We start from the raw sequence: 15207 nt of genomic DNA on the forward strand, positions 1-15207 counted from the left end.
GAAGGTCTTTATTTACATGCGTTTTATTTTATTTGTATGACACTAATAAGTGGATGGGCTGTAAGTGGATTCAGTGCAGGCAGCCCATTAAATGAGATTATTTTCTGCCTCTAGGCAGAAATATCCTCTAGTAAAGGATATTTCCGTGCAGAGAGGTAGTGTAGAGTTTACCACCCCCTTGGACATACATACAGGCTATGCTTAGCCTGGGGGCAAAGCCAAGAAGCACAGTGGTATCTGGAGATTGGAGAGGGCCAGATCATGTCCTCTCAAAAGAACGAGGCTGACACTGTCCGCTGGATGAGCTGCAGGGACCAAAGGTCTGTTCAGCCAGAGCTGAAATGGCTCTGCAGAAGGTACCTGGAAAGTGCCAGTGGGAGTGTGGGAGGGTGCAGAGCTGCAGCACAGCCTCTTGACTGCTCCTCCTCAGTGCTTTCAAGTGGCACATGCTAGAGAAACCCTAGCAGACGGCTGGAATGCAGCTCCAAGGGGAAGGAGTGACATCCGCAGGGTGTCTGTGCTGTCATGGCCCTGGCTGGCTACCAGCCTGGTGTTGGGTTTCCTCCCTGCCAGCCTGGGCAGCCCTGGGGCCCCCAGACCAGGCAGTGCTGATGCCCCTGGACCAGGGAGCCCCCACAACCTGGGGGCTGTTCATTTACAGCGAGGTCGGATGTTGGCTATCCCAACATCCTGGCGAATGAGGATGCTGTGGGCAATGGCTGGGAACCATTTGATTCAAAGTGGAAGCCAGTCCTATGGCAGCACATGCACTTCTTGGCACAGGAGTTGAGTGATTTAGAAAGAGCATTTTGGGTGGGTTTTTCTTTTTGCACCACAGTTCTGGTCGATGAGTATGTGTTGCAGAGCAGCTGTAAAACACCTCCCAGTACAGAATGAGCTGGTGCTGCAGAAAGCCAGACATGTAGGACCCTGGGAGGGAGCAGCTTGTGGGAGAAGGGGACACCTCCTGTCCCCTCTACAACCTGACTCACCTGGCATCTGCTTCGCTGTAGTACTCCCTGGCCACAATGTCCTCAAACAGCTCCCCGCCGGTGACCCTGCGAGAGAACAGGGGGAGCTGGACTGGCTGACAGCACACTCAGCCCTGGCAAATCCCTCAAAAATATCACAGCACCATGCATGGGGGAGAACCAGGGGTGCAGCACAGGCAGCTGCCCTCTGCCCAGCTTGGGGGACCCGAGTTTGGTTCAAACCCAGCATGTGGGAAGGGCTCGGGTGAGATCACATCACACTGGAAGCAGGGAGCTGCCCGTGGGTTAGGGAATGCAGTGAACCATTACTCACAGGTCGAATATCAGGTAGTGGTGGCCCTCTTCGGAGATGCTGTCGTGGAGCCTCACTGCAGCAGAGACAGAAGGGTTATGGGGTACACCTGGCTCCCACCCCACTCCCTGGGAATGCCTTTGCTCCCCTTTGGGCACAAGCAGGAGCTGGGGAAGGGCACAGCAGGGCTATTCCTCTTGCCACTGGCTGGGTGGGGGTCCCTGCTCACCAGGGGGCCCCAGCCTTACCCCCAGCCCGTGCAAAGGTCACATCCAAATCATGGGACTGCCCTGGAGCTGGGTTCCAGGCAGCTGCTGGGCTATCTTGGGCACTAGGCAGGCTGCAGGCATGGGTGTCCCCAGTGCTGTCAGAAGAGGTGCCCAAGCAGAGGGAGAGCTCAGCAGGGAGCTAAGCTGACAACTCTGGCACCCACAGGGCTTTTTTATTTTCTGCTCATGACCTTCCTTTTTTCCTTGGGAATCTCCATGGGATGAATTTCCCCACCTCCCGGCACCCTCTCCCCTTGGGCACACAGCTTGCCAGGCACAACCAGGTACAAACCTGACAGCCTGCAGCTGCCTGCTGGTTATTCAGGCTCAGATCCCTGCTCACACTTGGCAGGCAGGTGTACAGCAAGGGGACAGGCACAGAAACAGGTAGGGTGGATAAACAGACTTGTCCAGCATCCTCCATCCCCCACCTCGTATTTTGTTTGATTCCCTTGAAGCTATGAATATTTAATGCTTCATTTCTCTCACCTGGTTTCAGCCTGATACAACTTTCAACATATTTGAGAATGTTGGGAAACAGGCAGAAAAAAAGAAACATTCAGGTGAGAAATTTTGTATTTTTACTCCTAGGCCCTTTTACTGGTTCTAAATCAGCTGAGCTCTATATGGAAACATCCTCCAGACTCAGTGTGAGCCAGGGAGATAACGAGCCCAGACACTGCATTGTGTCACTCTTATCTGCCAGGCCAGCAAACACCACTTTGCTGGTCCTTTTCCTGTCTCCAAGCTCTGTGGGCAAATCCAGCAGTTGCCAATAGCATATTGCCAGCAGTGTCACCTCACCTGGCCAGGGCACAGAGCAAATAAGGTCTGATGGGCTGGTCAGCATCTTTTATATCTGTCTCTCTTGTGGCCTTGACTATTGACATAACTTTCTCATCTTATTCCCCAATAATCCTTCCCCACTGCTGGCCTTTGCAGACATCCCCTGCTCTCCGACATCTGCGTCTGCTCTGTTTCTCTCCAACATACAATCCCAGCTTTTCTGCCTTCCTCTGCTGGAAGCAACATATTTCCTCCTATTTCATCTCACCTGGGAGGGATTTGAGGGTATCATGGCTGGGATTGCACAGAAGCCAAAGTGTTCTCAGGGGGATTAGGTGAGTTTGATGCAGATAGGGCCAGCGTAACCATAAGCATATGGTCTGGATACTGCTTAGGAAGTCCCAAAGCTGTGGCTGCCAGGAGCCAAGAAGGAATAAGAGGGAGCAGTTGCTCTAAATATAGCCTGATCCTACAAGTGTCTGTTACTGGCCATAGTCAGAGAGAGCTGTGCTGGCCACACCACTCCAGCTCAGAGCTGAGAGCCAAGGCAGGAGCAGGACACAGCTTCAGAATGAGAGTCAGAGGACAAGCAGCTGAAGTTCAAACTCTAGGTCTGGGTGCAGCCAAAGTTTTCCCAATACAGCAAGACTTCCCTGAATGGAAACAGCTCTCTCCTGGTGTATCACCCAGTGCTGTGGGGTCTTGGGCCTGCCCTTGACTGCCCATTTACAGCTTTCCATGTGAGGCTCTCCAGCAGGCACATGCAGAGCACAGGTTGGTTCCTGCAGGAACTGCAGCATGGCATTCTCATGGGAGATGGAGGGACCCCACCTCGCTGCAGGGAACAAAAGGACAGCAAAGCCCCTTGGCAGCTGAGGTGCTTCTCCCCTGGAAGGGCTGGACAGGGCTGTTTTGCCTAATCCAGCAGCAGTTCCTCCTCTTCCTCATGCCAGGCTGCTCTGCAGTGGCACTGCTCGCTCCAGCTCCTGTGTGGGTAACGAGCTGCCTTTGCTGCTCAGAAGAAAAGCTGCAAGCCCAAGTTTCCAGGCAGCAGGAGCAGTGGAGGGGGGTGAAAGAGAAGAGGGTGTGGGGTGGGGGGTGGAGAAGAGCCTCCTGGGTATAAATAGCAGCAGATTGGGCTTGTTAGCATCTCATGCTCTTAACCCTTTCCAGCCTTTGCAGCTCTGAACCTGTCAGGTCACAGCCAAACAGCAAGGGGTAGTGCAGGCATGGGGGACAAGGATAGGGACAGGTGAGGTGTTTCGGTGCTTGGAGACCTTGCCAGCCCCACGGGAAGGTGATGGAAAGGGTGGAAGACAGCAGTGGGAAAGAGCTGTGGCCAAGCTGGGAACCTGGGGACCCTGCAGGTGCCATCCTGCAGGTCTCATGCAGTGAGTTCCTCCAGCTTTAGTACTTCTTCCTATTCACACACTTTGCAACGTGTTTCCTTCAGGTTTTGGCAATCTCTGCATGTATTTTGGTGCAAAGAGGAGGCTGGACACTCCGGAGGGACCCCTGCAGGACAGCTCCCGGTCCTGCTGGAGCAGAGGCTGGGGAACGCTGCAGGGTCTGGCACCCCGGCAAGGAAGGGGAGACCTGCCACGCAGCTGTGTGCCCGAGACAGATGGAAGCTGACAGTCTTTTTTGGAGCTGAAATATTTATGGGACAGGAGCCACATGGCTCGTCCCAGTGGCCCTGGATCTAGCTTCCTGGATCTGCTGCAGCAGCTCCTGGGGAAGGATGGATCCAGGTCACCGGAGCAGTGAGGGGGCCAGGGAGGAGCTCAGCCACAGGGGAACCCTCCCAGCTCCCGACTGTGGGTTGAGAGGGCTGCAGAAACCACCAAATGCTTTTCCAAAAGCTGCAGGATCTCATTGGGGTCGGTACATCCTGGGGTGCAGCAGAGGGAAGAGGGGGTTCATCCAGACCATTCACAGTGATCAAGAGCCTGCATCAGCATCACTTCCAGGATGGAATTTGGGATTTTTTTTTACTGCAGTTTTTTCCCCTCCCCTCTCGCTCTCTCTCCTTCTGGCCTATTTTTGTCTTTTGCAGGGGCTCAGGAGTTTTCCTGAAACAGCTTTTCCGAAGGAGGCTACTTTCAGATGGACGGTCGGTGGGAAAGTCTTCGCTTCCCCCCGCCATCGCTCCTCCTACACGCCCCGCGCTGCTGCTGCTGCTGCTCCGAGCTGCAGCCGCTTTTTGGAGCATGCAGAGGAATACAGCACCGAGGGGGGGAGAGCAGTAAAAATAGCCTCTTGCAGCCTCCTGGGGCTCCGCTTCTCCCTGAGGGAGCTATGGCCAAGTGGGTTAGTCCGGACCTACTTCAATCCCCCGATGCCCAGTGGGGACATTTTTCCCCATGACCCCATTTGAAGATGGTGTTCCCTATGAGGAAGAGGAGGGAAGGCTCTGTAGAATGACACCGAGCCTTTCTCAGCCTCTGGGACAAACAGTCCGTGCTGCTGCAGACAGGCTGGATTGTGGATGGAGAGCCCCCAGCCCTGGCTGGGACATGGGAGGGCAGCAAAGCCAGGTGTGGAGCATCAGCACTGGGGGTGCAGGGTGCACTCACCAATGTTGGGGTGCTTCAGGAGACGGCAGATCCGGGCTTCTCGTTCCAGCTTCTGGTGATCTGAAAGAGGCAACGGCCCTAGATTAGGATCTGAGGAAGGGAACCAACGGCTCTCAGAGGAGGTGTTGGCAGAGGAAACCTGGGGGACAGAGCAGCTGTTTTTTGCTTTGCTGAAGAGTTACGGATTTGGGGATAAGTTCAGATGCAGTCTCTGGCTAAGCCCCCAGGCATCGATGCCATGGGAAATCTTGGTTTTGAAACGATCCCTTGCTCTCCCCTCTCTCTTCTCTTTGCTGAACAATTTCTGATCGCCTCCCAAATACCCTGGACTTGTCTGGGTTATCCTTGCTTGCAGCACTGTTCCTTTTTCTCTATTCATCCAGGCACGGGCAATCAGCCAGGACATTTCCGACCCCACACAGTTCAATGTGAGCAATTGAAGGCAGAGTGAGCCAGTGAGAGGTGTCAGGATGAAATGAGGCTATGGGCTTCACTCCCCCTCACCATCATCAGCCATTCCACACTGGGGCTTTGCTCTCCTACACTGCAGAGCCCTATCTCGGAACCAGTGCCTGTCTCCAAACAGGAAGCACAGGTCCCACTCCCCAGCTTTCACCAGGCTTGGGGATGTGAGACAACAGAGCTCTGGGCAAAGCAAGTTGAGCTGAGCCAAAAAATCCTCCGCCCTGGGACAGAATGAATCTGCAAATCATTTTGTTTCTTCCTCTGTGCTTCTCTCCTTGCTCACACCTGACCCAGCCACCCTGCATGGAGGTGCCTGACTGGAGGCATTTTGTGCAGGAGCTCAGCAGCCAGGACAAGCAAGGATATAATTAGGGCTTCTGTCTCTCAGTGCTTTCACTGCTACCTTGCAGGTTCACACCCCAGAGTCTCGCTCTGCATCAAACCAAACCTGGATATCTCCAACTGCTGAGAGGGGAAAGCAGCACAGCCCCTTCTCTGTGGGGCTGCAGCCTTCCCCAGGGCTCAGGATCCTGTCTGAGAGGCACCCTAGGGCTTGGGGTGACTTTTGCAGCCTGTGCTGGAGTTTGAGCTGAAGGCTGAGATAACCTTGGTGGCCTCATTCAGCTCCCCACATTGTTTCCCCTGATGGGTGACAACCTTCCCAGGCTGGACAGGGTGACAAGGAGAGGATGGAGTTCAGGCTGTTCTCACAACTGAGGTCCATTGTGGGGTGCACAACAGGGATGGGACAGAGGGACAATGTGACCAGTGGAGCAAGCACTTCTCAGGGGAGGTGGGTTACAGCCTCTCCTACCCCACGAATCCAGCTCCTGTACACACCTAAACCCCATTTTTCCTCCAAAATCTCCTCCTTTTCTCCTCCTGGCCCCTCTGTTGGCAGCCAGGAGGATGCCTAAAGAAACAGACGTGACTGGGGATGTTTTGCAGCTTCTCTCTCCTTCTCCCCACTTCTCTCCTTCCTGCCCTTTGTATCTGGGGAAGTGCCATCCTCCCTGCCAGCACTGCAGAAATGGGGGGTTCCAGACCATGAGCCAAAGTCTCTGGTGATTCCAGCTGGCAGAGCAGGGAAAAAAACCCCAGTGAAGCTTCTCCAGGGGACTGCTGGGCACTGCAGGGACAGCACAAACCCCAGCAGAGAACAGAGAGGGGCAAACTGCTGGAGGAGGCGAGCGGAGGCAGGAGGGAGCAAAGGGAGGGCGGCTCAATCTGCTGCTCCAGGCAGCCCTGAAAACTGGGAGGCGTTTGCCAGCTGGGGTACACGGGCAGGAGCCAAGGGCTGAGCCCAGCACTGCACACCCTGCCCAGAGCCCAGCCTTTGACTCAGAAGGAATGATCTGCATCCCTGAAGAGGGGCAGGGGTCAGTGCTGGAGGACCTGAGGGGCTGTGCCACATTGGCAGCACTGTGGGAGGCATACTGGTTTAATTCCAGGTCAGAAAGGAGCTTGTCACTCTTTTCTGCGTTTCAGTTTTTCCTTTGGAGGTCAGCAGTGGAACTGGGAGAGACACCGAGGGAGGTTAATTAAACCCTCCTGGCAGGGTGCTTCCTCCTAGCACACATCCTGCGCTCCCAGCAGCCAGGGAGGAGCCAGAGTGGGACACAGCATCTGCTGCCTCATCCTTTAAATCCACCTCATCACAGCCCCTCTGCCAGCTGCCTGGGGGCAGAGGGGTCCCTGGCTTGGGGCAAGGGCTGCTTGATGATTTCTGTGCTGGCTCATCTCAGTCTCACTCTGAGGAGCAGCTGGGACAGACCCACCAGGACAGAGCCGCCAGCACCTCTTCCAGCAGCAAACAGCCAATGTGCTGCACCAGAGCAGATGGCAGTGAGGGTGAGGGCCTTTCCTGGCAGAAATGAAGTCAAATCCCCACCTGAAGGGATGCTCCCCTTTCCCTGATGTAGGTATATGAGTAAGAAAACTTACAGACCCCAGAGGAGGGATGCAGCGTCAGTGGGGGCCCACTCAAGGTTATGCTCCCAAAATAACTGTGCTACCCTGAGCCCAAAGCTGGCAGTGGACTGATTGTTGCAGGGCTGTAACCATCACGTTGCTGCAATGTGCGTGCAGGGTGGTGGGGGGTCTCAGGGACAGAAATGGGGTCCTCTGGCTCCTGAGGCAGACTGTGGTCTGGGAGTTCCTCTGAGCCAGGCTGTGGATGCACTTCTGTGATCGGATGGGATGTAGCAAGCAGCCACCAAAACACCTCCTTGGGACTTTCACCCCATCCATCAAGGAGCTCAGTGTGTACCACAGCGGGGACAGGGTGGGATGAGGGGATCCCCATTGCAATCACAGACCTCCCACCTCATTGCACATCAAAGCATCATCCCAGCACCATGCAGAGGGGACAAATTCCCAACTACACAAGTCTTGCTCATCTCTTGCTTTCTCCAAAGCACCCTCAGTGCTTACCTCGAGCAGAGAGCTTCTTGGTATTGATGATCTTGGCCGCATACTCTTGTCCTGCCAACACCTTCACGCATCTCCGGACAATGGAGAAAGCGCCCCTGGGAGCAGAAGGAGCCAGAGGTGAAGGGCTTGGTGTAGGAATGGGCACAGCTCAGCCCTCACCTGGCTGTGGGGTGAGAGGGAACCACAGGCATGGGGACAAGGATGGGAATGGGGATAGGTGCTGACTGGGGTAGGGACTTGGGCAAAACACGAAAGGATCTCAGCTGACTTCCCTGCACCCCTGCGCCTGAGGAATGATGGGAGGAGGCACATGCAGACCTAGGGACGGATCCGTGCACTTTTCCTCCTCTTCCTCCAGCCCTACCTGTTTCCAGGAGGGAAGGGGCTGTGATTTACTGATTTGCTGGTTCCCAAGGGAAACCGTGATGGCTGCCACGCAGCTCTCAGCCACTTCAATCTGGATGGCTCTGCCTGTTCCAGAGCTTTCAGTCACAGCAGGACTTGGAAGCTGTGACCAGTGCCAGATCATCCCCACTGCAAAACTGTCACCCAGGCAGGGACAGCCCAGGGGACCCTGCGAGGGTGGAGCCCAGCTGGACAGGGATGGATGCTGTTGCACCTTGCAACGTGCAAAGCTCTCCTTGGGTCTGGCAGGTAAATGAGCATGAGTGCTTGGGACACTCCAAAGTCTCCTGTCTGCCCTGGACCCCGTACCCCAGGTCCTGCCAGCTCGTGGCACTGCCAATGCCAGAGCAACGCTGGGAGCTGCAGCCCTGCAATCACACACACATGCACGCTCCAGCCCTGCTGAGCACAACCTTTGTGCCAGGTTCCCTTTCCTGCCAAACCTCTCCGATCGCTAAAATAACAACTATCAAAAGCAATCCCACCTCCTGCCCCACCTTCCTCCACTCCCCTTCACCCCACTCCAGCTCCCTGCCGAGGAATAAAAGGCCGCGGGCTGGCGAGAGCGGCGGATAATTGATTTTAGCGGCGGGGGCGGGTGGAGACGGGCAATTTGGGTTTGAATGTGATTTTTAGGAGAGCAGGCGAGCAGCGGGTGTGGAGGGATGGGGATGGAGCCCCAGCAGAGCCGGCAGCCCACGCGCCCAGTGCTGCCGTGCAGAGCATCGCTCATGGCACGTGCCAGGCAGGAATTGGGGGAAAACATCCTGGTGCTTCCCAGCTTCCCCATCCTGCCATTTAATCCTGGCTCCTGAAAGAGCTGAGCTGTTAATATCCCTGAATCCTGGAGAAGAATTAACTGGAAAGGGTGGGCGAAATGCTTCATATCCAGCTTGCCATAGGTAGGCAGACCGGAGCTATTGGCAGTCCTGTGGTCTCTCTCTCTTCATCCTGCTGGGAGCCCCACACTGTGCAGGGTTTGTGGGCTCCTGTGGATCCCTGGGACTCATCTTCTCTATGTAGTGTTTCTGCAGTGTCAGGACAGTCTGCAGCAGAGAGTGCAGCAAGCATGAATGTCCCTCTGCCCCAGCTCGGGGTTTCACTGCAGAACCCAGCATGAGGCTGGAGGGGTGTAGGTGTCCCAGATTCACTGGAGGCTGGGGACTGATGGTCACTCCTGGTCCTGGTGTCCACAGCCACTCGCTCATCTATTTATTTCAACAGAATACGAAAAAGGGGGAGCCGTGGGAAGCAGCTGTTTCACTGCCCCAGCTGCGTTCCTGGCTTTTGGCTCCTCCAGACCTTCCTAACAGAAACCAAATGTCTATTTGTGGTCTGTAAAGCATAGGCAAAACCCTGTGTGCCTGAAGGGTGGGTGGAACATGGAACTCTGGATGCAGGTGCAGGATTCCCAGGGGTACAGTATGCTTGCCACAGCCCCATCCTTGTTCCAGTTGAATCTTTCAGTAGGTCTGCATTGCCAGGGAACCCTTCACATTGGGTATTTGATCCCCAGTCAGGCTCTGCTCCCTGTGCCAGGCTGCTCCTTTGCTACTCAGTCCCATGTAGGATTTTCCCAGACTAGGGGGAAAAAATCCCTCCTTTGCTCCATCTAAATGCAGCATCTTCATGGCAAAGGCAGCATCCCCTTGCACACCAGGGGCTCATGGAGCACTGCCAGCAGTGCTGGGGCTGCCAGGCAGGGAGCTCAGCTCCCCTGAGCTGCAAGAAACCCCTTTGGAAGGAAGGAATCAAGTCCTGTCCCCTGGCCATGGGCAGCAGTGTGTCTCTTCACTCACGGGGTGCTGGGTCTTCAGATGGGGAACCCTGGTGGCAGCTGAGGACCCCCATCTCTGCCTGGCTTGGATGGGACAGCTTGTCCCAGTCTGAGCAGGGATGGGTACATCACCTGCAGGGCCACGGGTACAGAGGTGTCCTTGTCACCTGGCTGGCTGCCAGCGCAGGGTGATGTTGGACCCACAGCCCAGCACAAGCCCCGTTTCTGCAGCCCCGAGCCCTGGCACTGCTGAGCCCCAGCCCTGCAGCATCTGTCCCTCGGTCCCTAGGCCAGGCATGACCCCATGCCTTGTCCCCACGGCCTTCCCCACCAGCTCAAGCAGTGGCTTTGCCACCAGGATGCTCCCCTTCTCCCTTTTCACACCTTCCCTGCCAGCGCCCGGCTGTGCTGCTGCCGCCCTCCCTCTCTTCAACACCTCCTCCGAGGCATTTTATCTCCTTTCTAGAGAGAAGAGTGTGGGCTGGGGATTTTTTGTTCCTCCATATTTTTTCCCCCCCTTTTTAATAAGCCCCCTCTCCTGCAGCTCCGGGAGCGGAGGGGCTGATCCTACGGCTCGGCACGGTAATTGTCTCCAGCCTCTCCCTGAACCTGCTGCGGGGGCGGATTTGGAGGCGCCGATGGAGCTGCACTTCATGTTTGTCCTACTCCGGGGGGCCGTGGGCAGGATCCTCTCCCCGTCCCCCCCGCTGCCCCCCGCCCTCCGCCTGATTCCCTCCTGCAAGCGTGGGGGCTCGGAGCAGCCCTTCACTTGCTCAGCTTTGCGGGGGCTGTGCAGGAGTGGGTTTTCCCCAGCTCCGTGTCCCCCGCTCGGGACAGATGTCCTCCCATGCTTGGGAGCTGCAGGGATGTGCCAGGGGTTTTTGCCTTGCTGGGCAGACTCTGCAGATCTGCCTCCCCATCTCTGCCTGCCCCCAAAGTGGCATCTCAAAGCCCCAGCTGCCCGGCTGTCAGCATGGGTGACAGCCCAGGAGCCGGCAGAGAAGCAGGGTGGGTGCAGCAGCCTGGCACCCAGACCTGCCGTCCTGCCAGCCAGGCTGGGGACGCACCGTGTCCCCCACAACAGCCCACCCCAGTCCCTTGGGGCCAGCAAACTCAACATGGACCCTCTCTGCTCTGAATCCTTGCAGGACGCTGCTCCCTGCCAGGGTCTGGTGCGGGGAGAGCCGTTCTGCCCAGCCCTGCCAGGACACCCCGGCTGGCACCGGGAGCATCTCTCCGGAGGAAGAACGACACTTCCCAGTGTGAGCAGCTGCCGCAGCAGAGCAGAGGTGCGGCACTTCGTCCTGATTTCCCCCTCTAAGCCCATGAAGCAGAAATTTCCCCATGGGAAACCGCTGATTTTTGAATGTGCCAGGATGTGCTGGAAACCATCCCAGTGGAAAATCCCCAACCAGCCCCACAGCACGCTGGCTAACCCGGTGAAGCCCCTAACTCGGGAACACCTCAGTGCTGCTGTTGTACCTGCCCTGTTGAGTGGATGGAAAAGCTGTGGGATGCACCGAGCTGAGGCTGCTGCCCTTGCATCACCCCACAACTGGGGTGGTCAGGGGCGATGCTCTCAGGGGCTGGCGAGCTGCTGCGCCAGCTTTGCTCCTGTATTCCTGCTAAAATGCATCTGTCCAGGTGGTTTTACACCACAGTGCTGGGCAATGCAGGCAGTCCCTGAGCCTGGGTGCTCAGCCCTCCACTCAGCACTGACCCAGCAAAGCGTTGCAGCCCAGATAGCTTCAGGAGCCCTCCTGGTCCTCCCCCATCACTCCTGGCCTGCAAACTCACCTCCACATCCCACAGCCACCTCTGCCCAGCCAGAGCCCCACAGCCTCACCACAGGCACGGAGCACGGAGCAGCCACTGCCCCACCTGCCCACTCCCTGCCGCCACCACAAAGCCCCAGAGCCCTGAAAAGCCGAGAAAAGTCTGGAAAAAGCGGGTCCCACATCGCACCTTGCACCAGCTCCCTGGCAGGAGCCCATGGCCCTGCCTGCAGTGCCAGCTGGGGCTGTGCCCGCCACAGGGACCCCCTCCCCAACCCAATCTCCTGTTGTCCACCAGCCCCTCTCTGTCACCCTGATGCCACAGGGATGGATGTGAGTGTCCCGGTACAGGGGGGGTCCCTTTGCCTCCACGGAGCTGCACTTTGTAGCAGCACCCTGGTGCCACAGTTTGGCTGGGGAATGTGAGCAGCATTCAGCCAGCACAAAGTCCTCCTGCCTCAGCCTCTCCATTTTCCCATCTCTGCCCTCTCTCCTCTCCCTCGCCCCCATTTCACACGCCCACGTGCATGTGGGCACACGTTTAGGCACAGGCTGCTCTGTGCCCGGGCGATGCAGGGCTGAGGGGTTGGAGCATCCCTGTGCCTATGGATGGACAGAGCTTCCCCTCTGGAGCACGGGCACCCTGAGCCACCACACTGCCAGCTGCTCCAAAGGGACAGCGGCCATACGGCCCAGATTTACACACCGGCTCCAAAAAAAAGGCACAGAAACCAAAACAGAGGCACATGCCTGCTCACTCCTGCTCCCGTTTCACAGCCACACGCTGGGCGGGACGCAGAGCATCCCTCCACACGGGGAACCTGGAGCATCCCCTGCTCCACCCTGGGGTGCTCAGCACTCCCCAGGATCCCCTCACTGTGCACAGGCAGCCCAGTTTGCACACACACACACACATGCACCGATCCAGGCACACACGGTGACACCTGGAGCAGAGGAGCTGAGCCCTCCTCGCAGGAAAGCAGGGTCAGACAGGGCTATGGCTCACCCGCACTGGGACAGGGGTGGGGAATGCCCTGGATCTTTCCAAAAGCCACCGGGATTCTCTGGGGTCTGCCAGGCAGATTGGATCTCTTGCAGGTCTAGTCAAGCCCTAGTGAATCCACACAGATAAATTCCCTGCTTTGGCTTTCCTTCTCGGCTGTCCTGTCCCTCCTCCCGACTGGAGAACTTCCCAGGGGAGCTAGCAGCCTTCTTTTTTGGGAGCACCTTTTCCCTAAGAGGGGCAGCCGAGCCCTTCCCAGGCAACTCCAGACCTCTGGGGTGTCCCAAGCCCCCAGCCAAACCCCCATCAGCAGCCCCTGAACTCAGGCAGGGACAGAGAAGCAGGTCTGGGGCTGGAAGCCCCCATCCTCACTCGTGTGCCCTCTCCGATTCCCGCTGCATTCTCTCCATGCACACCTCCTTTCCCTCATCTCCAGCAGTTCCCAGCACCTCTGAGTCTCTCTCCCAGCCAGGGCACAGCCCTGCTCTGAGCATCCCAGCCCCATCTCCAACTTACTTGCCCAGTTCCTCAAAGAGCTGGTACTCCTCAGTGAAGCGATTGCAGGTGATGGTGGCCATCCCGAGGGGCTGGAAATGCTCCCTCCCAGTGCGGAGTTTGGGGCAAGCAGCTCTCCTCTCGCTCCCTCCCTCTCCGTGTGCTCCCGGGGCTCTCTCCTCGCTGAGGTAAATAAGGGAATATATTTGATTGACAAGCCCAGAGATAATGATGAGGGCAATTTGTCTTCTCAGCTTCACAAGCCTTCGTCAGCATCCCCGTCCCCATGGTGACCACCGCTGCCAGAAACGCCCTGTTTCTGTTGCCGGGGCAACTGCTTCCCAAACCCGCCGCCCTCCGTGGGGACCAGGGCCCTGCTGGGGACCCGGCCCGGGGGCTGCCCGGGGGTCACCCACCTGCTGCGGAGGGGGGGACGGCTAAAAAACAACTATTAAAGGCAAATTAAAGGCTGTGGAAGTGGTAAAATAATTGGGGCAAAAAAGGTTTCCATGGAAACTGTGGTTTCCATGTTGCAGGAGGATGCTATCACCCCAGCAACTGCTTATATCCCCCCTCCAAAAAAAAATTACAGGCCCTGCTGGTACCTGCAGCAGCACTCCTGGGGGCCCTGGGGGCTGTGCCATGGGCACACGCTGCAGCAGGAGGGAGCAGATGGAGCAGAAGTGTGTCAGGAGGAGCTGGAGAAACCATGGCAGGTCCCCAGGTCCCCACACCGTCCCGCCTTCAGCCAGGGTCCCCAGAGGGGCTGGCCCCGATCACTCTGCAGAGGGCTGGCTGCTCCCCACTCCCCCCTTTGCCCACTGCATCCCGCCTGAGGCCCTGGGGTTCCCATGGAGCAGCTCCTGGGGTTCCCCCCAGAGAGGGGAAGCAGCCTGGCCTGAAGCACTGCTGGAGGGGTGCAAAAGGGCTGTGTCCTGGGGGGCTGTGTCCCTGGGGTGCCCAAGCCAGGGTAGAAAGGGGGGAGTTTCAAAGTGGGAATAGAAAGAAGGTCTGCCCCCCCAGTCCTTGGACTTTTTGTTGCTGAGTGGCCTCTCTGCTGTGCTGAATGAATATAAGAAAGAACAAAAGTGCAATAAAAGTGTTGTGAGGCCCAAAACCTCAGGGAAGGGGTTTCCCTCTGAGTCTCCACCAGCCCTCACTGGGGATCCAGCACCACCCCCTCTGTCTACACCACCCCTTGCACTTTCCACCTGCTGACTTCCCCCAGAAGAGTTTTCTACTAAGCTTTTGTCCCGTTTCTGGATGTTTTTGCAGCAGCAGGACCCTCATCACAGCAGAAGGGACTCCCTGTGCCGGCGGGGAGGGCATTGCCTTTGGCAGCTGAGATGGATTGAGTTCCCTTTCAGGCTGACATGGAAGGGTTAAAAGGAAAAGTAAAAGGTTCTAACCAGACAAAAATAGGGAGAAATCTTTGAGAGGGGAGAGAGGAGGAGCAGAGAGGGAGAGAAGAAAGGAGGTGGAAGTGGAGGAGGACAGCAAGTGGCGGAGTGAGGAAGAGGAGGGGGAGGAGGAGAAAGGTCTAATGGTTTTTCCATTAATTGCACCATTACCCACCTTCATCCCCACCTTGCATCCCTGCACCCAGCCTCCCGTCTGGTCCCATCCAGGGGACCCTGGTGGCAGAGCAGGGACTGATTCCCAGCCATGGATGGGCACAGGGATAGGGCCACAGTCCCCAGGGGCCTCCAAACCCATCCTGTCCATGACCTGGCGTGGGCAGAGCACACCAGGCACCCTCACCTGGGATGCAGGCAATGCAGATGTGCCCTCTGTGCCCCGGGGACACCATGGTCCCTTAAATGCCTCCAGGCATCTGCACAACTCCCCATGTTGCTCCCACAAAAAAAGGGGTTTTATTCCCCACCCCAGGGCTGTGCCAGGGGGTGGGGGGCTGCCGTGGGGGCCGGTGCACCCGGAT

The 15207-nt window shown here is 57.2% G+C and overlaps 1 protein-coding gene across 2 annotated transcripts in view; it reads right to left on the reverse strand.

Annotated features, from left to right (window-relative positions):
• Positions 1-13563, reverse strand: part of CAMK2A (calcium/calmodulin dependent protein kinase II alpha) — a 33753-nt gene extending 20190 nt beyond the window's left edge. The window contains exons 1-5 of one of the 2 annotated variants that reach the window (XM_033073057.2): positions 13290-13563; positions 7814-7908; positions 4916-4975; positions 1306-1360; positions 993-1058 (exon numbers count right to left, since the gene is read on the reverse strand). In XM_033073057.2, coding sequence (XP_032928948.1) covers positions 993-1058; positions 1306-1360; positions 4916-4975; positions 7814-7908; positions 13290-13351 — 338 coding nt within the window. In that variant the 5' untranslated portion in view covers positions 13352-13563. The remainder of the gene's footprint in view (positions 1-992; positions 1059-1305; positions 1361-4915; positions 4976-7813; positions 7909-13289) is intronic. The other variant, XM_033073058.2, reaches the window with a different exon arrangement.
• Between the last annotated feature and the right edge of the window lie 1644 nt (positions 13564-15207).

Source organism: Catharus ustulatus, chromosome 15 (assembly GCF_009819885.2).
Source record: "Catharus ustulatus isolate bCatUst1 chromosome 15, bCatUst1.pri.v2, whole genome shotgun sequence".
Taxonomy (NCBI): domain Eukaryota; kingdom Metazoa; phylum Chordata; class Aves; order Passeriformes; family Turdidae; genus Catharus; species Catharus ustulatus.